Raw genomic sequence first — 27,719 nt, forward strand, 5'->3', positions numbered from 1 at the left:
TATGCTTCTTTGTGATTTTGTCTGTATAGCTTTGCTTTTACCATTTGTCCTAGGGTTCTGTTTGTCTTTTTTTTTTTTAAGTATAGTTTTTAGCACTTGTTATCACTGGTGGATTTGTTTTTTGGTTTGGTTGCTCTCTTCTTTCTTACTTTTTTTTTCTTTTTTTTATTACTTCTTAATTTTTTAAATTTTTAATATTTAAAAATTTTTTTATTTAATAACTTTATTTTATTTCCTTCTTTCTTTCTCTCTCTCTCTCTCGCTCCCCCTTTCTTTCTTTCTCCCTCCCTCCCTCCATCTCTCTCTCTCTCTCTCTTTCTCTCTTTCTTTCTTTCTCCCTCCCTCCCTCCATCTCTCTCTCTCTCTCTCTTTCTCTCTTTCTTTCTCCCTTTTCTTCTGAGCTGTGTGGCTGACAGGGTCTTGGTGTTCCAGCCGGGTGTCAGGCCTGTGCCTCTCAGGTGGGAGGGCCGAGTTCAGGACACTGGTCCACCAGAGACCTCCCAGCTCCATATAATATCAAACAGCAAAAGCTCTCCCAGAGATCTCCATCTCAATGCTAAGACCCAGCTCCACTCAACGACCAGCAAGCTACACCGCTGGACACCCCATGCCAAACAACTAGCAAGACAGGAACACAACCCCATGCATTAGCAGAGAGGCTGCCTAAAATCATAATAAGGTCACAGACACCCCAAAACACACCACCAGACACGGTCCTGCCCACCAGAAAGACAAGATCCAGCCTCATCCACCAGAACACAGGCACTAGTCCCCTCCACCAGGAAGCCTACACAACCCACTGAACCAACCTTAGCCACTGGGGTCAGACACCAAAAACAACGGGAACTACGAACCTGCAGCCTGCAAAAAGGAGACCCCAAACACAGTAAGTTAAGCAAAATGAGAAGACAGAGAAACACACAGCAGATGAAGGAGCAACGTAAAAACCCACCAGACCAAACAAATGAAGAGGAAATAGGCAGTCTACCTGAAAAAGAATTCAGAGTAATGATAGTAAAGATGATCCAAAATCTTGGAAACAGAATGGAGAAAATACAAGAAACGTTTAACAAGGACCTAGAAGAAGTAAAGAGCAAACAAACAATAATGAAAAACACAATAAATGAAATTAAAAATTCTCTAGAAGGAATCAATAGCAGAATATCTGAGGCAGAAGAACGGATAAGTGAGCTGGAAGATAAAACAGTGGAAATAACTACTGCAGAGCAGAATAAAGAAAAAAGAACGAAAAGAATTCATGACAGTCTCAGAGACCTCTGGGACAACATTAAATGCACCAACATTCGAATTATAGGGGTCCCAGAAGAAGAAGAGAAAAAGAAAGGGACTGAGAAAATATTTGAAGAGATTATAGTCGAAAACTTCCCTAACATGGGAAGTGAAATAGTCAATCAAATCCAGGAAGCACAGAGAGTCCCATGCAGGATAAATCCAAGGAGAAACATGCCAAGACACATATTATTCAAACTACCAAAAATTAAATACAAAGAAAAAATATTAAAAGCAGCGAGGGAAAAACAACAAATAACATACAAGGGAACTCCCATAAGGTTAACAGCTGATCTTTCAGCAGAAACTCTGCAAGCCAGAAGGGAGTGGCAGGACATATTTAAAGTGATGAAAGGGAAAAACTTACAACCAAGATTACTCTATCCAGCAAGGATCTCACTCAGATTCAACGGAGAAATTAAAACCTTTACAGACAAGCAAAAGCTAAGAGAATTCAGTATCAGCAAACCAGCTTTACAACAAATGCTAAAGGAACTTCTCTAGGCAGGAAACACAAGAGAAGGAAAAGACCTATAATAACAAACCCAAAACAATTAAGAAAATGGTCATAGGAACATACATATCGATAAGTACCTTAAACGTAAATGGATTAAATGCTCCGACCAAAAGACGTAGACTGGCTGAATGGATACAAAAACAAGACCCATGTATATGTTGTCTACAAGAGACCCACTTCAGACCTAGGGACACATACAGATGAAAGTGAGGGGATGGAAAAAGATATTCCATGCAAATGGAAATCAGAAGAAAGCTGGAGTAGCAATTCTCATATCAGACAAAATAGACTTTAAAATAAAGATTATTACAAGAGACAAAGAAGGACACTACATAATGATCAAGGGATCAATCCAAGAAGAAGATATAACAATTGTAAATATTTATGCACCCAACATAGGAGCACCTCAATACATAAGGCAAATGCTAACAGCCATAAAAGGGGAAATTGACAGTAACACAATCATAGTAGGGGACTTTAACACCCCACTTTCACCAAAGGACAGATCATCCAAAATGAAAATAAATAAGGAAACACAAGCTTTAAATAATACACTAAACAAGATGGACTTAATTGATATTTATAGGACATTCCATCCAAAAACAACAGAATACACTTTCTTCTCAAGTGCTCATGGAACATTCTCCAGGATAGATCGTATCCTGGGTCACAAATCAAGCCTTGGTAAATTTAAGAAAATTGAAATCGTATCAAGTATCTTTTCTGACCACAACGCTATGAGACTAGATATCAATTACAGGAAAAAAATCTGTAAAAAATACAAACACATGGAGGCTAAACAATACACTACTAAATAACCAAGAGATCACTGAAGAAATCAAAGAGGAAATCAAAAAATACCTAGAAAAAAATGACAATGAAAACATGACGACCCAAAACCTATGGGATGCAGCAAAAGCAGTTCTAAGAGGAAAGTTTATAGCAATACAATCCTACCTCAAGAAACAAGAAACATCTCAAATAAACAACCTAACCTTACACCTAAAGCAATTAGAGAAAGAAGAACAAAATAACCCCAAAGTTAGCAGAAGGAAAGAAATCATAAAGATCATATCAGAAATAAATGAAAAAGAAATGAAGGAAACAATAGCAAAGATCAATAAAACTAAAAGCTGGTTCTTTGAGAAGATAAACAAAATTGATAAACCATTAGCCAGACTCATCAAGAAAAAGAGGAAGAAGACTCAAATCAGTAGAATTAGAAATGAAAAAGAAGTAGCAACTGACACTGCAGAAATACAAAGGATCATGAGAGATTACTAAAAGCAACTATATGCCAATAAAATGGACAACCTGGAAGAAATGGACAAATTCTTAGAAAAGCACAACCTTCCGAGACTGAACCAGGAAGAAATAGAAAATATAAGCAGACCAATCACAAGCACTGAAACTGAAACTGTGATTAAAAATCTTCTAACAAACAACAGCCCAGGACCAGATGGCTTCACAGGCAAATTCTATCAAACATTTAGAGAAGAGTTAACACCCATCCTTCTCAAACTCTTCAAAATATAGCAGAGGGAGGAACACTCCCAAACTCATTCTATGAGGCCACCATCACCCTGATACCAAAACCAGACAAAGATGTTACAAAAAAAGAAAACTACAGGCCAAAATCACTGATGAACATAGATGCAAAAATCTTCAACAAAATACTAGCAAACAGAATCCAACAGCACATTAAAAGGATCATACACCATGATCAAGTGGGGTTTATCCCAGGAATGCAAGGATTCTTCAATATATGCAAATCAATCAATGTGATAAACCATATTAACAAATTGAAGGAGAAAAACCATATGATCATCTCAGTAGATGCAGAAAAAGCTTTTGACTAAATTCAACACCTATTTATGATAAAAACCCTCCAGAAAGTAGGCATAGAGGGAACTTACCTCAACATAGTAAATGCCATATAAGACAAACCCACAGCCAACATCATTCTCAATGGTGAAAAACTGAAACCATTTCCTCTAAGATCAGGAAGAAGACAAGGTTGTTGACTCTCACCACTATTATTCAACATAGTTTTGGAAGTTTTAGCCACAGGAATCAGAGAAGAAAAAGAAATAAAAGGAATCCAAATCAGAAAAGAAGAAGTAAAACTGTCACTGTTTGCAGATGACATGATACTATACACAGAGAATCCTAAAGATGCTACCAGAAAACTACTAGAGCTAATCAATGAATTTGGTAAAGTAGCAGGATACAAAATTAATGCACAGAAATCTCTTGCATTCCTATACACTAATGATGAAAAATCTGAAAGAGAAATTAAGGAAACACTCCCATTTACCACTGCAACAAAAAGAATAAAATGCCTAGGAATAAACCCACCTAAGGAGACAAAAGACCTGTATGCAGAAAACTGTAAGACACTGATGAAAGAAATTAAAGATGATACAAACAGATGGAGAGATATACCATGTTCTTGGATTAGAAGAATCAACATTGTGAAAATGACTATACTACCCAAAGCAATCTACAGATTCAGTGCAATCCCCGTCAAACTACCACTGGCATTCTTCAAAGAACTAGAACAAAAAATTTCACAATTTGTATGGAAACACAAAATACCCCAAATAGCCAAAGCAGTCTTGAGAAAGAAAAACGGAGCTGAAGGAATCAGGCTCCCTGACTTCAGACTATACTACAAAGCTACAGTAATCAAGACAGTATGGTACTGGCACAAAAACAGAAATACAGATGAATGGAACAGGATAGAAAGCCCAGAGATAAACCCATGGACATATGGTCACCTTATCTTTGATAAAGGAGGCAAGAATATACAATGGAGAAAAGACAGCCTCTTCAATAAGTGGTGCTGGGAAAACTGGACAGCTACATGTAAAAGTACGAAATTAGAATACTCCCTAACACCATACACAAAAATAAACTCAAAATGGATTAAAGACCTAAATGTAAGGCCAGACACTATAAAACTCTTAGAGGAAAACATAGGCAGAAGACTCTATAACATAAATTACAGCAAGATCCTTTTTGACCCACTCCTAGAGAAACGGAAATAAAAACAAAAATAAACAAATGGGACCTAATGAAACTTAAAAGCTTTTGCACAGCAAAGAAAACCATAAACAAGACGAAAAGACAACCCTCAGAATGGGAGAAAATATTTGCAAATGAAGCAACTGACAAAGGACTAATCTCCAAAATTTACAAGCAGCTCATGCAGCTGAATATCAAAAAAACAAACAACCCAATCCAAAAATGGGCAGAAGACCTAAATAGACATTTCTCCAAAGAAGATATACAGATTGCCAACAAACACATGAAAGGATGCTCAACATCACTAATCAGTAGAGAAATGCAAATCAAAACTACAATGACATATCACCTCACACCGGTCAGAATGGCCATCATCGAAAAAAATCTACAAACAATAAATGCTGGAGAGGGTATGGAGAAAAGGGAAACCTCTTGCACTGTTGGTGGGAATGTAAATTGATACAGCCACTATGGAGGACAGTATGGAGGTTCTTTATAAAACTAAAAATAGAACTACCATACGACCCAGCAATCCTACCACTGGGCATATACCCTGAGAAAACCATAATTCAAGAAGTCATGTACCACAATGTTCATCGCAGCTCTATTTACAATAGCCAGGACATGGAAGCAACCTAAGTGTCCATCGATAGATGAATGGATAAAGAAGATGTGGCACATATATACAATGGAATATTACTCAGCCATAAAAAGAAACGAAATTGAGTTATTTGTAGTGAGGTGGACGGACCTAGAGTCTGTCATACAGAGTGAAGTCAGTCAGAAAGAGAAAAACAAATACCGTATGCTAACACACATATATGGAATCTAAAAAAAAAGGTTCTAACGAACCTAGGGGCAGGACAGGAATAAAGACATAGACGTAGAGAATGGACTTGAGGACACGGGGAGGGGGAAGGGTAAGCTGGGACGAAGTGAGAGAGTGGCATGGACATAATATACACTACCAAATGTGAAATAGATAGCTAGTGGGAAGCAGCTGCATAGCACAGGGAAATCAGCTCGGTGCTTTGTGACCACCTAGAGGGGTGGGATAGGGAGGGTGGGAGGGAGACACAAGAGGGAGGAGATATGGGGATATACGTATACATATAGCTGATTCACTTTGTTATACAGCAGAAACTAACACAATATTGTAATGTAATTATACTCCAGTAAAGATGTTAAAAAAAAAAAGAAAGAAAGAAAGAAAAAAAAGAATAGCTATCATCAAAAAATCTATGAATAATAAATGCTGGAGAGAGTGTGAAGAAAAGGGAACCCTCCTACACTGTTGGTGGGAATGTGAATTGGTGCAGTCACTATGGAGAACAGTATGGAGGTTACTTAAAAAACTAAAATAGAGTTACCATATGATCCAGCAATCCCACCCCTGGGCATATATCTGGAAGAGATGAAAACTCTAATTTGAAAAGATACATGCACCCCAATGTTCATTGCAGCACTATTCCCAATAGCCAAGATAGGGAAGTAACCTAAGAGTCCATGACAGATGAATAGATAAAGAAGATGTGGTACGTATACGCAATGGAATATTACCCAGTCATAAAAAAGAATGAAATAATGCCATTTGCAGCAACTTAGATGGATGTAGAGATTATCATACTTAATGAAGTCAGACAGAAAAAGACAAATATTATATGATGTCACTTACATGTGGAATCTAAAAAATAGTACAAATGAACTTATTTACAAAACAGAAACAGATTCACAGACATAGAAAACAAACTTATGATTACCGAAGGCGAAAGGAGGGGAGGGATAAATTAGAAGTATGGGATTAACAGATACACACTACCATATATTAAATAGATAAACAGGGATTTGCTGTATAGCACAGGGAAGTCTAGTAATAACCTATAGTGGAAAAGAATTGAAAAAAAGAATACGTAAGTTACACACACGTATTCTTTTTTCATATATATATATATATATATATATATATATATATATATATATATATATATAACCAAATCACTTTGCTGTATGCCTGAAACTAACACAATATTGTAAATCAACTATACTTCAATAAAAAAATAACTTAGCAGATACATATTTTCTAAAAAGAAAAGATCAATGGTGTTGACTGAAATAAAAATGCACAAAATGCACAGTGAGAGTTGTGAGTTTCAGTTTTATTTGGGGACATACTGAGGACTGTGGCCCACGAGACAGCCTCTCAGAGAGCTCTGAGGAACTGCTCCGATATCAGCATCTATGTGATTTTGGAGAAGGGGTACATGCCGTCAAGCACACATCTCTGTAGAAAGTTGCTGCTACTCACGAGGAATAGATACCTTAGTTAATGACTTTAGTGCTTTTCTAAGTACGAGAAGATGCAAGAAATTGGGTTCATAAAATCTTCTCCTGAAAATATGTAACTCTCTGAAGGCCTGTTCTGCCAGTTTTCCCAGAGCACAGAGTGCCTCCTTCCTGATCCCTGCCTGGAACACCCTTCAGGGTGTGTCGAAGGTGAGGAACTCCAGTGGCTAATGACTCAATCCTTGTAGAGCCAGATAGAAAGTGACATTCTTTGGTTGGCAGTGATCACCTGGGACCAAAGAGTATCAACCTTAAAAATAAAATAGCCAGTTACCTTAGCAGCAAAATGGTTTATTCGGGAATAGCAGAAAATTGCTATTTGGGACAGGCCAGCTATGGTGGATCACAGGCAAGTCTAAAGAGATAAAGGGGAGGTCACCTCTTATCGGGCTTTAGGAGGAAATGGGGAAGGATTATTTTGAACAGAAATTCACTGAAGAACAAGAGTTAGAGGTTTGACATTTTCTCATTGGCTGGAAGCAGTGGTTAGAGCATTGTTGCTGGGGCACGGAAGGATCTTCCTTCTTTTTCTTAAAGCAGGGGATGAAATTCCCATGTAATTAATGTCCTCCCTTGTCTAAATAATTCTCGTCTTCCTTCTCCCTACTGGGAATGGAGGCTGCACCAAGTGCCACATGCCTGAGAGTTCCCCTTTCAGGGCTTCCCGACTCCATTTGAAATGAGGTTACTTTGCTTATTTTCACAAAGGGAACATGGAATCTTGGTGGTGATGGAAATCTTGACTATGATGGTGGTTTCACAACTACCAGAGCTCATTGAATTGCACATATTTCATGGATGCAGTTGGTTGTCTGCAAATTATCCCTCAATAAACCTGATAAAAGCCACTAATGAAGATGAGAGAGAGAGACAGAGAGAGAGAGACCAGAAAGACACAGATACGTGGGGCTGGTGGTGTTAGTCAACGAGGGTGACCCCTGGACTTTATCCTTTAGCCTCTACCATCTGCAAGGCCATGAAAATAAAACTTAATGCATCACTGTCAAGGTGAGAGCCATGTTCAGCATTCAACTTGACTTTGGGGAATCCTGTCTTCCTTTAATTTTTGACTACATAGCCTCCACTTAGTGTTCATTTCTTTGAGGCATTTAAAAAGACCTTTAAAATAGTCTATTAAGCAATTTTAGTTTTTAAAATAATTATTATTTTAAAATGGAGTGTGGTCCACAGATTTAGTCTGAAATTTTGACAGAAAATCTAGTACATTTATTGTTTACTTATTAATATTCCAGGGATAGGCAGTCCCAGGGCTGGTTCAGCACTTGGGGACCTTCTATGAACCCTGGATCTTGTATTCTTTCCCCTCAGTTTGTTCAGTATTTCTGCTATTGTAGTCAAGCTTGTTGCCTCATGGTTGCAAGATGGCTGTTGCAGCTCCAGATATCACATCGTCATGATATAGCTCCCCATGGACAGGAGAAAAGGAGGTAAAAGTCTTATGAGACCCTCTGTTATTAAGAGAGAAATATAATTCCCAGAAACCCTGATATATCCTGCTTTAAGTATCATTGGCCATACATGGTCATGTGCCCCCTCTGGACCAATCACTGCAAATGGGATTGCTGGATTGCCTTAATCCAAATTTTATCCTCTGCACTCCCCCTATCCCCCAGCCCCAGGGTTGGAACATGGCCACTCAAACAGAACTAGGTTTCTGTTAATAAGGAAAAAGTGAGCATCGGCTGCTGTGTAGACCACCATCAATGTCTGGCGCAGCTACCCCTGGGGGAAGCAGCTCTTCCCTGGCCTCAGGGGCGGTGGACATGAGATTCCGTGATGGGGCTCCTGTCCTGCTGGGCTCCGTGTGCACAAACGCCCTCCCCATCCCTGGCCCTGCTCCCAAGGTCTGTCTCCTGATTATCCCATCCCTTTAGGATTTTGCATGTGCTGACGGACCAGCCTCCCCTTCCCTGGTTCCCATGCCACTTCGGGAAGATAGGCAGAGAACCCATGTTAGTGAGAGATTTTTAATGAGCTCAGTACCTTGCTGGGAATGTAACATATATTGTAATATTAAATACTTGGAGGGGGATCTGGGGCTTCCCATTTTAAACACGAGGAAACGTTGGCATAAAGTGGTGTAATTCTTTGTCCAAGAACAGATGGTTGTCGTGTGGAGCTGGGACCAACAGTCAAGTCAGTTTGCCGCACAAATCCGTGTACTGCTTGCCCCACAGATTGAGAATGAAGCTCCCCCCTCAGGCGGCGCCTCCGGAGATGAGTTCAGCCTCATCGGTGCACAGCGGGAACAAACATCTTTTGGAAGCCAGGCCCCGCCTCTGTCTCGTTAGTGGGAAGTGTGGATGGGAGGGGAGAGAGAGCTCTTCCCCTTTGTGTGAGGCCGTTGTTGTCGAAACCCCAGAAAGGGCCCCTAGCCACCACATCCTCTTCTCTCGTGTCGCCTACAGGCTCTGTCCTTCACTCACAAACTCCAGGACGGTGCCGGGGGCCGGGGCTGGGCCATGTTGCCCCGTCCCACCACCCTCCTGGGCCTGGGTGAGTCTTGGAATGGAGGGGTAGGAATCCAGGGGCAGAGGGGCTCTGCTTCCCAGCTCCGTCCCGACTCCAGCCCAGAAGACGCTGGGGCCCTAGGGGGGCAAAGTGGTCCCCCTCAGCTCTGGCCAAGACCTAAGTCTTACCACGGAAGGTTCAGTGCTGGAAATGGTGCCTGGGTATGGGGTCGAGTGCAGACTGAGAAGGGCTGGGGGGCCGGGGAGGAACACCTGCTTGGAAGACGGGTTGGGGGTTTGTCTTGAGACTATTTCAGAGCAAGGAGAGGGCGCGTACTCAGATGCAATGTTGACGGGGGTGTCGGGAAACTACGGGACGATGACCACCCCCTACCCCGCTGGCCCCTCAAGGCCCCCCCTTGACTGCAGCCCCATGAGGAAACCGTATAGCGGGCGTCTCTCTCACTAGAACTTCTCTTCCAGTGCTCTGTCTGGGCCACACGATCCACACGCAGGCGGGTGAGTCTTCTCCCCAATCCCCTCTGCACCCCGCAGGCAGATGTAGGTGAGAGTGGAGCCGATCCTGGGGGCCCTGACGTACACCTCGAATTGCAAACAACCCCAAACGTATAACCCTCGCCCAGGTCTCTCCCGCGTTCTCCACCTCTGCTCTTGATGGCCCACAGGGACGATTCAGGTCATAAGGACCAGGCTGAGCCCACGAGCTCTCCCCACACGAGCCCAGATCTCCCTCAGCAGCCCCTGGGCAGAGAACGGGACCTCGCCAAGGGCAGACGCTGAGAATCACCCTCAGTCCCACCGTCTCCATCCTCCCGTACAGACTATATCACACAGTGATGTGGTTTTAAATGATGATTTTAAAGTTTTACTTAAAAACTTTAAATATATATATAGTATATAATTTATCTTCAGGAAAACCTTAATCTTCCTTAGAGTCCTCTCACAGTTTACCTTCAGACAGACTGAGACCCACACACCTCTCTTTGGTCTGGATCTGGCTGTCCCCACGCTGTCTGGCTCACTTATCTCAGTTACCTTGGTTTTCTTTCCCTTTCTAAATGCCATCTTCCCACTCAGCTCCGGACCTCCTCACCACCCTGAATGCCCGGTGTCCCCCTGGTCCCTCGGCCTGGGTAATTCATCCCTGACCTCAGATCTCAGCTCAGATACCTCTTCCCTTGGACCTCCCAGAGGACGGCAGCTCTGCCTCCCGTCTGCCCCCGAGATTCCCCCACTCACCCCGAGGGCACGTGTCACCGTTTGTACCCGGGGATTTGCACAATTATTGGTCAACGTCTATCCTCTCTCTAGACTTTCAGCCCCAAGAGGGCAGGCATCCTGGGTGTTTCTCATATTTGTGGAACCAGTGGTACATGGAGGCATCAGTAAACAGATAGATGGGAACTAAGATGTGGTCAGAAGAAAGAAAGAGTGAATGAGCGACCTCTGCCAGCCCTCTGCCTCTATGGGATTTTGCTGAATGTGAGGCCAACTTCCTGTTTCAGGGCTACAAACCCGCTCTGCCCCCTGCCCGCAGGCTAGTTGAGACAGATGGGGTTTCCAGAGCCTCAGTAACAGGGAAATGGAAATAAGCTGAGACGAAGGTAAAAATACAGAGAAAACCCAGGGATGAAAGCACAGAAGACTCGCATTGGACACAGAGACACTCGCCTGCTGAGGAATGTGGGATCAGATCTGTGCTCCAGCTCCTGCACACACACACACACACACACACACACACACACACACACACACACACACACACTTCCGCTGCCGCTCTGCAGACTGTGCCCCTCACCCCACCCAATCCCACCTGGCACTGGCAGCTGCCCTTCAGACCCAGCCCAGATCATTCCTACCGACTGAGACCCCTGCTTTCCTTGTCCCAGGAATGACCCGGTCATTCCCATCCTGTGCCACCCTCCCAGCCCTCTCTGTCCCCCTAGAGTGGCCATGGTCAGGGAGGGAGCCGCCCCCTGCAGCAGACATGCCCGGGGGCCCCCAGTCTGTTCTGACACCTCCCATGTCATGCTGAGCAAGATGTGACCAAGTCTCAGGGTCCTTAAGTCAAGTGGGGAAAATAAGTCCGCAGTAATGAGAATTTAGAGGCTCACAGAATGGGCATAGGGGGGTCTTTTGGCAGAGGATGATGGAAATTTTCTAAAATTGGATTGCGGGACTTCCCTGGTGGTCCAGTGGTTAAGACTGCATGCTTCCAATGCAGGGGGTGCGGGTCTGATCCCTGGTTGGGGAACTAAGATCCCACATGCAGTGCAGCCAAAAAAAAAAAAAAAATTGTATTGTGGTGATGGTTGCACAACTTTGCAAGTTTCAAAAAAAAAAAAGTACTGAACTGAGCAACAAAAATGGGTGAATTATGTGATGTGATGATTTTCACGTAACGGATGCTGAGATTCTGCTCTTACCCATCCTAGGGACCCTGCCCAGACGCTCCACCAGGGCTGAGCCAGACTCTGTGAGCCCCCAGGGGTGGCCTGTGACCATTGTGTGCAGGGGCCCTGCTGGGGCTGAGGAATTCCGTCTGGAGAGGAAGGAAAATAGGAGTGACTTCAAGGATGAGAATACTGTGTCTCAACTTGGCCCACACCAGACGGAGGCCAGATTCAGCATCACCGCTGTGCGTGGCGACACTGCCCAGCTTTATCAGTGCCTCTACCGGACAGGTAGTCACTGGTCTGAGCCCAGGGGTGCCCTGGAGCTGGTGGTGACAGGTGAGGAGCTCTCTGCCCTGCCCTCAGGTTTGCCCCAGGTCCCTGGACCCTGTCCCCAGCTGTGTCCTCCGTGCACAGGCTCGCCTGCCCCCTCCTGACCCCCAAGCCCTCTGGCTCCCTCTTCCCTCTGCACACACGTCTGCCTTCACACCTGGCTCGGGTCTCTAGAGCCTGGTCTCACCTGGACACCACAGTGGCCTGGACGCTCAGCTCCAGCATCAGGGTGGGCACAGAGCTGGCCCTGCTGGGCTGGCGGGGAGTGGGCTTCCAGAGATGGGGTGGGGACAGACCCCTTCAAGGGAACCTGTGTCTTTTCCCTCAGGATGGTGTTGACTGTCTTTTCCACTGGGTGAGAATCTGTGGGGCCCCTAGGCTATGTGTCCCACCCTCCATCGGGCACGTCACATGGTCCTGGACCCCTGAGCAGGGCTGGATGGTGCTTTGGGGGACCTCTGGGATGAGGCCATCCCTGTCCCTGTGGGTGGTCAGCCCCGAGATGTCCTGGAGTCAGCGTCCACTGGGGACACTTTGACCCCCTCCACACCCTCCTGGGGCACCGACCCCGCCGTGCTGCTTTGGGGACACAGGAGTTCACTTACACAGGACACCCGCTTAAATGTGCTGCCAAATGGGACAACCTGGAGAAGTGCTAATCTTATTAATACCGAGGAAATATTTTCTTCTCACCTCGTGTGCACCGGACACCCTCCTGCCGTGGGACTGATGCACATGGTGAATGAGGAGAAAGGGTCCCTGGCCTCCCAAACTTTAGCGGGAGAATTCATTAGAATGAATAATAGAGACGTATGTAAGTATATACGGGCATATATAAATATAAACATATAACTTACAATGTAAAATTTCAGATCTATAATTTAAGTATATTAGAATATAGTTACACTATTAAATATAAGTAATACAATATAATATACATTACTATATTGTTACATGAGTAATGTGTGTTATATATTATGTTATCATGTATTATGTATTACTATAATTTGTATATGTAAATATTAAAATGTGTACCATAATATATATTAAATATGTATAATTGATATAATTTTTATGTATAGCATAATTATGTATAATTTAAATTATTCATATAAATTAAATTATACATATGTAAGTTAAAAACACATAATTTAAAATATATTTATATTTATTATTTAAGCATTAAGCATATTTATATAACATGTAATATACATTATAGATGTAAATATATTGCTATATATTTGTACATGTGTAACATATATGCTATTTTATTTTATTTTATTTTTTTAGAGAATGGCAGAACAAATCTTCATTTATTATTTACAATGTGTCAGATATAGAGATACACAGACCTTGCCTGTGGGTAGTTTAGCTTTTAATTTATTAATAATATTTTTGATTGTTTTATGTATTTGTTCCCCCATCTCCATTAATTTCACTGACTTAATTATCTTCTGAAGATAATTATCCTATCTTTAGAAGATAATTATCTTAATTATCTTTTTTTTTTTAATCAGTCATCAATTTTATACACATCAGTGTATACATGTCATTCCCAATCGCCCAATTCAGCACACCACCATCCCCACCCTATATGCTATTTTAAATCGTAGTAAACGTCATCAGGGGAAGCTCAGGCAGCAACGGCGTTAAAACGCAGGATGGGGTCGTGGATCCTGGACCAAGGACACAGTGTTGAGGAAACAATGCTCCAAGAAATGAAATTTTCTATTTTAAAGGATGTTGAGGACTCCACCTCTGGAGCAGTGGGAGGGAGGGGGCGCTGACCACAAGAGGGGATGAAGGTCTCCGACCTTGCGGGTGTACCAGCCCCCAAGACCTCAGCTGGACCACGTGTAAAAGGAGCAAGGCCGAGCACAGCACTTAGGGGATGTAAAGGAGGTGAGGGACCGAAGGCGCACGCGTGGAGTCCAGCTCATGGCTGGCGCACCGTCCTCTCACCTGCTAAAGGCTGGGCTTCAGGCAGCTCGAGGACATCGGGTCCTGGCTTCTCCACTCACAGAAGAGCAGTTCCGCCCCATCAGGGATTGCTGTGAAAAGCAGAAAGAGATCAGAGATGGGGGTTCTTGTGCTTGGGGTGGGAACCCAGAAGGAGGTGAGCAGGCCGAGGTGCCCGCTCCCGATTCCTACTGGGTTTCCGTCTCCGTAAAGGTGCACAAAGCGTGGAGAGCACCGCTGTCCCCCACAGTCTCCTGCAGGAAGGAGATGCTGTGTATCTGCGTCATCCCGGAGGGTGTCATTGGCCAGGGGTAGCGCAGTGGCTAGTGCAGCTGGCGATCTGACTTTTAACTTTAGTTAACCTAAATTTCAATGAAAATTGTCCCGCGTGACTACCGTGGTGGTAACCATCCTCACAGAAAGGTCCATGGGGCTGTTCTAGAGGGAGCAGGTCGGGGTCCGGGGAGGAGACCCCTTGGAGGTGGGGATGGGGGACTCAGGGGCTTCTCTGTCCAGATCAGGCCTCTGACCCAGACCCTCCTCACTCCTCGGAGACACAGACGCACCTGCAGGACGGTAACCGTCCTGATGGGCGAGGGCGACGCAGAAGCAGGAACCCGGTGCGCGCTCTTTGGGGAAAGGGGGAAAGAAGGGGCTTTGGTGCTGGTCATATTCCAGCTCGACCAACGCCGTGTGGACAGAGGACTTGAGCGCTCAGACCCGGTTCTGTAAAGTGGGGATAATGAGTCCCACGTCACAGGACTACTGGGCATGAGAGATCGATATGTAAGTGGGAACACGACAAGCCCCCAGCGCGTGGTGGGTGTGCTGCAGGTGCGCGATAAATGCATGCTGCTGGTAATCGGATTCCATCCTCCCAGCTCCCACAGGCCTGTCGACAGAGCATGTTTATATTCTCATCGGGGTCCCTGTGGCCTTTCTCCTTTGTCTCCTCCTCCTGGGCCTTTTTCTCCTCCATCGTCAGCATGAGAGAAAACGGGGTAGGTCTCAGGGACAGGGTGCGGTGACCCGGGCAGGCTGTTTGGGGTGTTGGGAGGAAGGCTTCTCTTCTTAATTCACACCTGACTGTCCTCAGGGCCCCCCAGAAGCCAAGGTGAGGAGCAGAGGCCCCAGGAGAGGTGAGGCTCCTGGGAATGACCCCCGGGCCCCCAATCCCCTGCCCCCAGGCAGCCCTGAGGGCTCACATGTTCTCTCTCCTCAGGCTCAGCCCAGCTGTTGACGTCCCAGATGGGACACCAGGTAAAGACAAGGATGGGGGACAGGTCTGGGAGGGGGGAAGTGGGGATTCAGTGCCATCAGGAAGCAATGTGGTAGGGGGCGTTTGGGAGCATCCTAGGATGTTCCAGATGGGGTGGGAGACAAAATATGAAGCTATGAGGTCGGGCATATTTGCCTCCTAAGGTCCACCCCAGAGAACTGACCCCTTGTCCTCTCCCTGCCAGATCTGGCCACTGTCTACAGATTTCCTGAGAAGAATGGAGAGGTGGATACCTCAGTAAGTACTTGCATTAGTCACCTGCCGCTGGGTACCAAAGTTCCTGAAATTTAGCAGCTTAACAGAATCATCTCAGTTTCCTGGGCCAGGAATTAGGAATCGGATCGGCTGGGTGGTGGTGGCTCATGGTCTGTCCTGACGTTGCTGTCAAGATGTTAACCCGGGCTGCATTCATCTGAGGCTCAACTGAGGCTGGAAGATCCACTTCCACGACGGCTCAGTCCCCTGGCTGTGGACAGGAGCCCCGTTTCCCCACCACACGGGCTTCTCCACGGCGGCCAGCCTCCCCCAGAGGGAGGGACCCCGAAGAGGGAGGAACAGAAGGCACAGTGTCTTCTGTGGCCTCCCCATGGAGGTGGCCCTCACTCTGCCATATTCTATTGGTCACACAGACCAACCCTGCTTCTCTGTGGGAGGGGACCACACAATGGCGATTCAGGAGGTGGGATCTGCGGGGGCACCTGGAGTCTGGCGACCAAAGTCTTCCCCTCCCACAGCCCCTCCCTCACCACAGCCGCCCACACTCACCCTGAGTCTCCCTCCTCAGGCCCCTGCTGCAGGAGGCCCCCAGGAGGTGATATATGCCCAGCTGGACCACCCGGCCGTCGCACAGAGGGCGGCCAGAGCTGTGTCCCTGCTGTCCACGGAGCCCACGGCCAAGTCCAGCATGTACGCAGCCCTTGCCAGAAACTGATCCCAGGCCCACCTGGCCTCTGCACTAAAGACACAGGAGGGCACTCTTGCAAAAGCCTGCAGTGGACATTTGGAGGGTTTCCCTGTGGAATCGTCCATTCCTGAAGTCATCCAGTCAATTCTCCTGCAGGCAAGAGCTGGAGTCCTGAGACCCCCAATCAACTTCTAGGAGATTCATTCACCATGTGGCCCCTCCCACAATCAACTAGCTCCTTGGAGAGAACGTGTAGCACTTGTTTCCAGAGACCCAGCTGTGGTCCCTTGGCTGTTTCCAGAGAACCAGCTATAGTGCTTGGCTGTTTCCAGAGACCCAGCTGCAGTCTCCTGGCTGTTTCTAGAGACCCAGCTATGGTCCTACAGTCGCCCAGCTGATTCCAGATATGTCCTGTGAATCTTCCACTGCCCCCAGAGATCCGTTTTCTCAGCTGACTGTACAAACCTTCCTAGAGTTCAGTTGTTGATCTTGAATCTGGGCTATACTTATGCAGCTTATTGCTGATACCCTGTTTTCTGGATCATGCTTCGCCTTGTTCATCAATAAATGTCCTCACAGGCCCAACTGCCTCAGCCCTGCATGTGGCGCTTGGGTACACAGGTTCTAGGTCCCAGTCTCTGCCTCCACAGTCACTCAAAACTTAGTGAGGGAAACGACAAAAAGTGCATCCGTGTTTTGTGATCCAAGTGTGTGTCTCAGGGATGAGAGAGGGAGATGTCTGAGGGGACTTCTGTCTGGGTGAAGGCACAGAGCTGCCCCACCTGATACAGCTCCCATCCCCCCCGCCATGTGCACACCCATGAATGCTCGCATACACACACAGACACACATGCACACACCCACACGCACAGACACGTGGGGAGTGGGCGAGGGAGTTGATGAGACCACGACTGCACACGGAGGGTCCCTCAGGCTTTAGGTCCACCCAGAGGAATATGCAGGTCCCCATTTCCCACCCCTACTCCAGTTCATCCCCACTGGACGCCATGCGTTCTCCAAACACAAGAGGACCCATCAGCTGTAGGACACTGTCCTTGATCTGACCTTCACCCCGTCACCTGGCTAATGCCCTTCAGGGTTGGGATTGGAGGCTGTTCATCCCAATAAGCTTGCAGTTGCTGCTGTAACGAACCACTCACATAGTGGCACCAGACAACACAACTTATTATCCTACGGTTCAGGAGGTCAGAAGGCTAACATCAGTTAAACTGGGCTAAAATCAGGGGTCAGCAGGGCTGCGGTCCTTCTGAAGCCTCCAGGGCAGAATCCATTCCTTTACCTTTAGCAGCGTCTGGGGGGCCGTCTGCATTCCCTGGCTCGGGGCCCCTTCCTCTGCCTTCAAGGAGAACTGTAGCCTCTTCAAATCCTCCCTCTGACTAGGACTCCTGCTTCTGTGGTCACACCTCCTTCCCTCTCTCTGACCTGCCTCCTCCCACAAGGACCCTGGTGATTACATTGCGTCCACCTGGAACATCCAGGCTCATTTCCCCCCCGCCCCCCCCCCAGATCCTTAACTCAATCCCACCTGCAAAGACCCTTTTTGCACCTAAGGTAACACAGCAGCTGGCTCCAGGGAGTCGGATGTGGACATCTTTGGGGCTGTTATTCTGTCTACCTGAGTGGGTGTTGGTCCTCAGCACCACCTCCGCTTGTGGGCTCCTCTGGGCTTGAATGCCTCACTCTGAATTCTAAGTATCTCCTTGCAGGAATGTTTCCTTCTTCCACTTCCACTTCTTCCACTAGCTTGTGAAATGATCAATGTTTGAGAGTCTATTTCTTGTGTCCCTAGAACTTCTACGTAAGAGGAGGTCGGGTAGGAAGCAGTGGAGACTGGAAACGCGCCCCACAACCCGTTAGCCCCCCGCCCCGCCCAGTGCTCAAAGTGACAGGTGGTCCCTGTGTGACAGGACTGCGGCTGCTCACCAGCACCGTGTCCTCCCTTCCTGGGCTCCCAGCGAGATGATCTCCCCAGCCTCCCTGCAGTTATGTGTGTCCTGGGATGAAGTTCACAGTGGCATGTGAGCTGGACGGACGGAGCTTCTTCCAGGCCTGGCCCGTGAACCTCCCACACAAGATCCTCACGGCTCTCCCCTTCTGCTGATGGCTATGGATGCCCCGGGTGACCCTGGAACCACACGCTCAGTGTGGCACCTGGTTCCCAGATGACCCTATAGAATAGAGGCTGCTGTACCCCTTGTATGAGTCATATTTCAGGTTTCTATAAAGTTGATGCTTTAACGTGTGTCATACATGCATATGCTAGTGTGAAAATTAATAAAGGGAAACCTAATTTAAAACGGAGTTGGGAAGCCCTAAAGGGGAGCTCTCTCACCCCTACCCTCTGCTGCAGCTTACTTTACATTCCTGGGCAGGAAGAAGCTTGATTCTCAGAAGACGAATGATTTTCTCCTTGCCCAGCAATAGCCCAGCCAATGAGGAAACAGCCTCAGCCCAGCCAATGAGAAACAGTCACAACCTAGCCAATGAGAAACAGCCTCAGCCCAGCCAATGAGAAACAGCCTCAGCCCAGCCAATGAGAAACAGTCACAACCTACCCAAGGAGAAACAGCCTCAGCCCAGCCAATGAGAAGCAGCCACAACCTAGCCAAGGAGAAACAGCAACAGCCCAGCTAATGAGAAACCACCACCACCCTGACCTCTTGGTTTTCTCCAAGGGACTTTCAGTCAAAGCAGCCCCTTCCAGCTTCCTCCTTTTTCTCTATAAAGTAACATTCCTCTTCCTTGTTCTCTGGACTTGACTGTGGTTTGCCATAGTTTGAATGTCCTGAATTGCAATTCCTCTGCCATTCCTAAATAAACTCATTTGCCAGTAAAATAACGACATTTAATTTTAAGGTTGACACTGGACACACCTTTTCCTAGATGACCCGATAATATGCCTGAGTCACTTGCATTGTCCTCCCGCCTCCTCCCTCACTGCCCCCCACCCTGCCCCAGCTCCTGAGCAAGAATCCTCTTCTTGGGGTGCACTTATCAAATACTAACCAGTCAATGCAGAGTCCACACCCGCACCCCCTCCTTTATGGGGGTCCACAGTCTGGGCCACGATCCACCTGCCCTTGTCACGCTAGGGCCAAGCACATGACAACTAGGGACGCCCCCTCCACCCCAGGACCTGCTGAAATCATTAATCCAGCCAATCCCATGCCTGCTTACCCTTTCCTGCCCATTCTTGCTTGTGGAAACCACAGTAAAGGCTCCCATTTTCCCCTCACTCCATCTCCTTTCTGTCTCCGGTGCTTCCCTACGTGGCCCTGGCGGGTGGCATGCATGCCCCCTCCTCCTGGGAACTGTGATGAAATATCTTTTCAATGGCAAGCGTCTCCTGATCTGCTCCCTCACATTTTAAAATTAATACACAGTATTTTAGAGCACCTCCCTGCTGAGCTGGAATCAACTTCACCTGTTTCCTGGAAGAGGAACTAATTCCTATCACGTGAGTCGTTACACTTTTGGGTCTATTGGCCGTAATAGTTACACAGCTGAAACGCACAGTGAGACGGCCTCCGCCCGGGTAAGGGCTTACCCTGCCTTCGCTGCGCAGAAAGCAGAGCCCCACACCTGCCTAAGTCTGCTCTTCATCTTCTGTTCCAGGTGCACAATGTCAGTCCGCCCAGCGTCCTCTGAATTCCACACCTGGGAGACCTCATACCTCTCTCCCTGACCCCGCCCCGCTCCATCACTGACACGTGGGCGGGCCTCATGGACCTGTTATATGAACAGATATAACCAAATATATTCTTTCCTAATGTCAGTTCACACAGATTTAGGTCCGTCCACAATTGCCCACTTGAGCCTTGTTGCTGAAGCTACAGGGCTTCTAAACAAGGCCACTCCGTGCTGTCTCAACATGGAAACACTTGGGATCTGCACGACCACGTCTCCGGAGCGGGACCAGCTGCGCCGCCAAGGACGTGGGGTCACCGGGAGCCCCTCGCCCGGAGAGCCCCGATCCCGCTGTGAGTGGGACATGTAGGTGCTCACCGCCCTACTTATGGGCTCAGACCTGCGGTTCCCACTCGGATTAAAACGAAACGTTACCCTGAAGACCCGCTAGGGGCCGCCAGCATCCAGTTCTCAATTTTTGCGTCTTGTATATTTTTTTGATAGAAACAGAAGAAACCTGCTTGCCTGTTACAGGCCTGGTATTTGAAATGTTCTTATATATCTTAAGAATATTTTAAAACTTCAGCCAGCTCTTACAATGGTGAAATGGCTATTTTAGTTCTATGCAAACATTAGCATACTTAAACTTTGTACAAATCCTCCACAGAATGCCCTATTCTTTTCCTTACTTTTTTTTTTTTTTTTAAGAAACTAGGGACTAAAACATTAGTTAACCTGCCCAAGGTCGGCCAGCTCTGAGTGACGGGGGCTGCAGGCCCATGTGGGCACCTGACTCACTGCTCTGACCTCAGGACCAGCTGCATCTCACCAGCTGGGAGGTTTCTGTCCTGGCTCAGAGGGGGCCCAGCCTTCCAACTCAGTTTTCATTAGTACTGATCTTTAATTTCCTATTTGTACTCAAGGTTAGTTTCCTCCAGAGATCTGCTTCCTAACTCAAGTCTTCATCATTGTTTCCTTGGTTCCATTCTGGGCTGAATTTCTCTGTTTCAGTCTCTCTCTCTCTCATTTTCCCACTATTACTGTATTATTCAGGATTCTCCAGATACATGGAACTGATAGGTTGTTACATAGGTTGTAAGGGTATCTGAAAGAGGAGATTTATCATGTGAACAAGCTCACGGGGTTAAGGAGGTGGAGAAGTCCCATGACCTGCCATCTGGAGCTGCAGACCCGGGAGAGCCGGTGATAGAATTCAGGGTGGGTGTGAAGGCCGAGACCTGGAGTGTGGCTGGTGTAATCCCAGCATCCGGAGGCCCGAGAACTAGGGGCTCTGAAGTCTGAGGGCAGATGCTGGACGTCCCAGCTCAAGAAGAGAAAGGGGATTCACCACCCTTGCCCTTCTTGTTCTATTGGGGCCCCCAGGAAATGGGATGGAGCTGCCCACATTGTGAGGGTGGATCTCTTCACTTGGCCACTAAACCGAAGCTAATCTCTTCTAGAATCTCCTTCACGGACACGCCCAGAAATAGTGTTTTACCAGCTCTTGGGGGTCCCTTAGCCCAGGCAGGTTGACGCATAATTTCACCATCACAGTTGGAATGGTGCATTTCCCCTAAAATCTGGCCTGACTCTGACCCCAGGTAGACCGGTGAACAGGTGGGCACGTGGCAAAAAGCAGTGTGGAGAGCTGGCGTTCCTGGAGAGGATTTCTCATTACTCTACCCCCTGGAGCACGGATGGCTGGCCAGGTCCAGCGTCTGCTCCACTGAAAAGGATCCCTATGAGTCCGGGCAGTGAGGCCACCGTGGGGAGCAGACAGGGTTTGGGGGCAAGTAAAACAAAAAGAAAAGAAAAACCTTTCCCATCTCGGGGTATCGGTGGGAAGAGGAGGAGGGCCCAGGGAGAGGACGGGAAACGGGACGCCAGGACTAGTTTCTTCTTCCTGACCCTCTGACCCAGCGGACACAGAGCACAAGCTCAGGGCCCTGGGGTGTAGGGACTTGCCTGCATGGAAGGACATCCTCTCTGCTCTGAGGTCCCCAAGTGCCAGCTGGAGGACAGCCACGTGGTGGCGCTGCGTGGCCAGGGAGGGAGGGTCTACCTTGCGCTTGGACACCTCACCCCCCAGGTGTGTCCAGGGGGGCGACCACCGGGGGGTCACAGTGGGTCCTGTCGTGGTGGGAGGAGAGATCCCACCCGGACCAGATGGGGCAGAAGCAGATGCTCAGACACTGAACCCCTGGACACAGTGGACACTGGGACGACCTGAAGGGTCCCCAAGCCCTTAGGGAGCACAGCGAGGAGGGACCCCCTGCCCACTGGGCCCAGACGTCAGCAGGGCCTCCAGCCACCCAGCGAGCAGACCCCACAGACCCAGTCAGCTCCGCCCTGGGGCCTCAACAGTGCCATCGGACAACTGCTGCCTCTACCCTGGACACCATCCTGGGAGGAGTGTGGACAGGGGGACGCTGAGACGGAGTAAATGCCAGCGAGGCTGTTTATAATGATTGGGAGGGGCTAAGTATCAAACTCCAGTACTGTGTGTGTGTGGGTGTGTGTAGGTGTGTGTGTATGTGTGTGTTGCCATTAAGTGGGGGCAGCTCCTGAGACCAGATCACTGACAAAGACTTTTCATTTCTTCTGCTGAACTGCCTTGCATCATGATCTTCTACACACACACATGCACACACACGTACACACCCATGCACACAAATACATGCACACACAGGCACATGTGCTTGCACACATACACACAAATCTAATTCATACCAATGACAGTATGTTCATTTATATGCAGTACCATCTAACTTCTCCACATTTTAATTTCCTAAGGAATGACATACACCGTGTAGGGCTTTTTTTTTTTTTTTTTTTTTTTTTTTTATAAATTTATTTATTTTTGGCTGTGTTGGGTCTTCGTTTCTGTGCAAGGGCTTTCTCCAGTTGCGGCGAGTGGGGGCCACCCTTCATCGCGGTGCGCGGGCCTCTCACTATCGCGGCCTCTCCCGTTGCGGAGCACAGGCTCCAGACGCGCAGGCTCAGTAGTTGTGGCTCACGGGCCTAGTTGCTCCGCGGCATGTGGGATCTTCCCGGACCAGGGCTCGAACCCGTGTCCCCTGCATTGGCAGGTGGATTCCTAACCACTGCGCCACCAGGGAAGCCCCCGTGTAGGGCTTTTAATGGTGCTTTGATAACACAAAACAGAGTCCTGTCAATGAGAAATCAGTGGTTCCAAGAAGGTGGTACGTTGTTTCATAATATAATAAAAAAAGATTAAATGATCAAAACAAATGATTTTTCTGAATTATAGAAAGGATTCAACAACAATATAAAATGGTATAAAATCCCTATTTCAGATGATTGTGCATTTTGTTCTGATGGCATCAAGTACCATCAGCACTCAGTAACAGAACCTCTTCCCCAAACCTGGAGCTTCTTGATAAAGAGTTAGTGATTAGGGGAAGGAGGGATAAATTAGGAGTTTGGGGTTAACAGATACACACTGCTATATAAAAAACAGATAAACAACAAGGACCTACTGTATAGCACAGGGAACTATATTCAATATCTTATAATAACCTATAATGGAAAAAATCTGAAAAAGAATATATGTATATATATATATATATATATATATATATATATAAAACACACACACATCTGAATCACTTTGCTGTACAACTGAAACTAACACAACATTGTAAATCAACTATACGTCAATTAAAAAAATTTGTTAAAGAGTTAGTGATTAATGGTTCGTTTAAATCAAATTATTCAAAATCTGAATAACTCAAATAAAAGATGCCCAGTTTGAATAATAAATGTGACACCATTGTTCTAACAGGGCTTGTTGAATAAGAGACCATGTTGTCTGAACTCTCTGAGGTCCTGGAGAAGAGAACCAATACTGAAGGTCCAGGGGCAGAACGTGAGTGAGAGTGAGGTTGGGTCGCTCTCTGAGTCTGAAACCGAACTGGACAACAGAGTGAGTAAAGAAAACGATATTCAGACAAAAAAGAAAAAGAAAAAGAGCTAGACAAATGAACACTTGTTATTATTTCTCCCAGTTTTTTTTTTTTTTGAGTGTACATATCATTGTTTTCTTTCCCACCAAGAAAAATAACTGAGAGGCCACTTTTACTGCTTTTTCACTTAAAAATCCATCCACGGCGCCCTTGCCTGTGTGCTGCTTCCATGACAGCACTCGTAGGTTTGGGGCAGGTTCCATGGAGTACGGCCCTCTGTCAGTAACGTCCCCCTGCCCCTCTCCCACCAGCCTTCCTACCTGGGGTGACATCATATCAAAATGAGTGACGGGGCTTCCCTGGTGGCGCAGTGGTTGAGAATCTGCCTGCCAATGCAGGGGACACGGGTTCGAGCCCTGGTCTGGGAAGATCCCACACGCCGCGGAGCAACTAGGCCCGTGAGCCACAACTACTGAGCCTGCGCGTCTGGAGCCTGTGCTCCGCAACAAGAGAGGCCGCGATGGTGAGAGGCCCGCGCACCACGATGAAGAGTGGCCCCCGCTTGCCGCAACTAGAGAAAGCCCTCGCACAGAAATGAAGACCCAACACAGCCAAAAATAAATAAATAAATAAATAAATAAATAAATAAATAAATAAATGCCTGTAAAAAGTGTGTAAACAAAAAAAATATATATATATATAGCAGTGTGTACATGTCAATCCCAAACTCCCTGACTATCCCTTCCCCCCATCCTTCCCCCCGGTAACCCTAAGTTCATTCTGCAAGTCTGTGAGTCTGTTTCTGTTTTGTTAATAAGTTCATTTGTATCATTTCTTTTTAGATTCCGCATATAAGGGATATCATACGATATTTCACTTTCTCTGTCTGACTTACTTCACTCCGTATGCCAATCTGCAGGTCCATCCATGTTGCTCCAAATGGCATTATTTCATTCTTTTTAATGGCTGAGCAATATTCCACTGTATATATGTATTACGTCTTCTTTATCCATTCCTCTGTCGATGGACATTTAGGTTGCTTCCAGGTCTTGGCTACTGTAAACAGTGCTGCAATGAACACTGGGGTGCAAGTATCCTTTTGGACCATGTTTTTCTCAGGGTATACGCCCAGGAGTGGGATTGCTGGATCAGATGGTAGCTCTATTTTTAGCTTTCTAAGGAACCTCTATACTGTTCTCCATAGTGGCTGCACCAATTTACATTCCCACCAACAGTGCAAGGGGGTTCCCTTCTCTCCACACCCTCTCCAGCATTTATTGTTTGTGGATTTTTTGATGATGGCCATTCTGACTGGTGTGAGGTGATACCTCATTGTAGTTCTGATTTGCATTTCTCTAATAATTAGTGATGTTGAACATCCTTTCATGTGCTTCTTGGCCATCTGTATATCTTCTTCGGAGAAACGTCTATTTAGGTCTTCTGCCCATTTTTTGATTGGGTTGTTTGTTTTGATGACATTAAGCCTCATGAGCTGTTTGTAAATTTTGGAGACTAATCCCTTGTCAGTCACACCATCTGCAAATATTTTCTCCCAATCCGTGGGGTGTCTTTTTGTTTTGTTTATGGTTTCCTTTGCTGTGCAAAAGCTTTTGAGTTTAACAAGCTTTTCTTCTGGAACTAGACAAGCTGATACTAAGCTCCATATGGAAAAATAAAAATGTAAGAATACCTAGGAAAACACACAAAGAGAAGAGCTATGCGGGTAGCGGGGACAAGCTCAACCAGAAATTAAAACACACCATACAGCCTCTGAGTCATGAGGAAATAAGAAAGCCTAGATGCGTCTGCTTATTATGACAGAAGAAACACAAGAAGGATTGGCCGTATTTTACAGGCATTTAAAAGTAGTGGGATATTATAAACCATGTGATTTCCATGTGAATGGGTGCATTTGGGAGAAGAGAAGCTTTTGCTATGGCATAGGGTCAGTAGCTGCTAAACTTATACAGTGAAAATTTAATAAGGAGCATGATATGTACAAACTCTCAAAGTACCTCCCCACAAACCAGTGATTAATTACAAAGGGCAAATAACAGCTTTACTCTGGAGAAACCTGGGGCATGCCGAATTAACCAAGTTAGGAAAGCCCAAATCACCAAAAAGGAGAAACAAGGACAATATGGCTTGAGTGGTATTCCACCCCAAAATGTACAGCTTGCATCTAACCAGGAAGTGGTTTGGGCAAACCTCCTATTCTGTGTGTACCACGCTTCCTTTCTCTGCAGGGTCCCCCCTTCCTCAGGAGCCCTCAGTCACCTCTCTCATCAATCCCAGTATGACCAAAGCTGTAAAGGAAGGAACCCAACATCTCCATTCGTGCGCTTGTTTTAAATCTCATTAATCCAAACAGGACTCCGTGATCTAGGAGCATTTGGAGATGAACACGAACCACTTAAGTGTGGGGAGAGGAAACACCTTGGGCAGGAACCATTGATCTTCTGACCGTCCAGCTCGAAACCCAGCATCGGGCTCTCGGCACTTGACGGCATATCTGGACCGTGTCTGGAGCACACATCTGGGGTTTATGACGGGCAGAAATTGTTTTCTAAAAAAGGAGACGTCATGCGTCTTATTTGGGATGGCAACAGAGACTGACGTGTAGGGAAATAGCTGTTCTGCTTCCTGTGAAACCTTTAGTGTTGAAACCCGCGCTGGGGGTGATGGGCACTTGCCCGGGGCGTCCTCTTAGTCGGCGTGGCCTCCCAGGCTCTGTCTTCTTGTCCCTCTACTCAGCCGGGGTGGGCAGGAAAGTCTTCGCGATTTCGAAACTCACCACCTGCTCTACCTTACTCCGCGAGGAAGGATACTGAGTCCTATTTGTAGTACTATCATTTTGTACTCTTAGGATGAGCCTTGAATTTCCCTTTAAGATCCCCCCAAGGCACCTTCTAAGTGGTGGGGATGGGGAGACGGTCCTGGATTACCCGGGGGGGGGGGCCCATGTTACCACCAAGGTCCTGATGAGTGAAAGAGCGAGGCAGAGGGGCCAGAGCCAAGGTCGATGGGACTCGGAAGCAGAAGTTGGAGAGACGTGCCTGCTGGCTTGGAAGATGGGAGGGTTTGAGTCAAGGGACATGGCAGCCTGCAGAAGCTTGAACACGTGAGGGAATGAATTCCACCCCAGAGCTCTCAGGAGCAACACAGCCTGACAACAACTTGACTTTAACACAAGGGTTTCCATTTGGACTTCTGACCTCCAGAATGTAAAGGTAATAAATCTGTGTTGCTTTAACCCATGGACTTGTAGTGGTTGCCACGGCAGCAACAGGAAACAAATACACTGAATATTTCTGGGGTTGTTTGCTGGTGGTCGTTGTTCAGTTGTTCGTTTGTTTGCCAATCTGAGCTCTGCAAGCTCAGGGTTTGAATCTGTCATGTCCAAGGATGTACTTCTAAGCCAGGCACATTGCAAATACCCAATAAATATGTGTTGATGCTTGGGTCAAAAAGGACTTCAGGCCACGAAGGCAGCAGCTTATGGGTCAAGTGAGGCCTCAGACGTGGTCAGATATGTCTGCAGAAGCCTGCTGCCCACTCCAGCCTGAGCCCTGCGGAAACGAGGGCCAGGCTCCTGGGGAGGGGCAGTT

The 27,719-nt window shown here is 46.7% G+C and overlaps 1 protein-coding gene across 3 annotated transcripts in view; it reads left to right on the forward strand.

Annotated features, from left to right (window-relative positions):
* LAIR1 (leukocyte associated immunoglobulin like receptor 1) overlaps nucleotides 1–19,438 on the forward strand; it is a 58,173-nt gene extending 38,735 nt beyond the window's left edge. The window contains exons 2-9 of one of the 3 annotated variants that reach the window (XM_082368312.1): nucleotides 6,336–9,694; nucleotides 10,132–10,167; nucleotides 12,105–12,401; nucleotides 15,236–15,355; nucleotides 15,451–15,493; nucleotides 15,577–15,614; nucleotides 15,818–15,870; nucleotides 16,418–17,122. In XM_082368312.1, coding sequence (XP_082224438.1) covers nucleotides 9,661–9,694; nucleotides 10,132–10,167; nucleotides 12,105–12,401; nucleotides 15,236–15,355; nucleotides 15,451–15,493; nucleotides 15,577–15,614; nucleotides 15,818–15,870; nucleotides 16,418–16,564 — 768 coding nt within the window. In that variant the 5' untranslated portion in view covers nucleotides 6,336–9,660 and the 3' untranslated portion in view covers nucleotides 16,565–17,122. Of the gene's footprint in view, nucleotides 1–339; nucleotides 9,695–10,131; nucleotides 10,168–12,104; nucleotides 12,402–15,235; nucleotides 15,356–15,450; nucleotides 15,494–15,576; nucleotides 15,615–15,817; nucleotides 15,871–16,417; nucleotides 17,123–18,930 lie in introns of those variants that run through there. The other 2 variants (XM_082368313.1, XM_082368311.1) reach the window with 2 other exon arrangements.
* The last annotated feature ends 8,281 nt before the right edge of the window (nucleotides 19,439–27,719 follow it).

Source organism: Balaenoptera borealis (genome assembly GCF_965194805.1).
Source record: "Balaenoptera borealis genome assembly, chromosome: 19".
In the NCBI taxonomy this organism is placed as follows: Eukaryota; Metazoa; Chordata; class Mammalia; order Artiodactyla; family Balaenopteridae; genus Balaenoptera; species Balaenoptera borealis.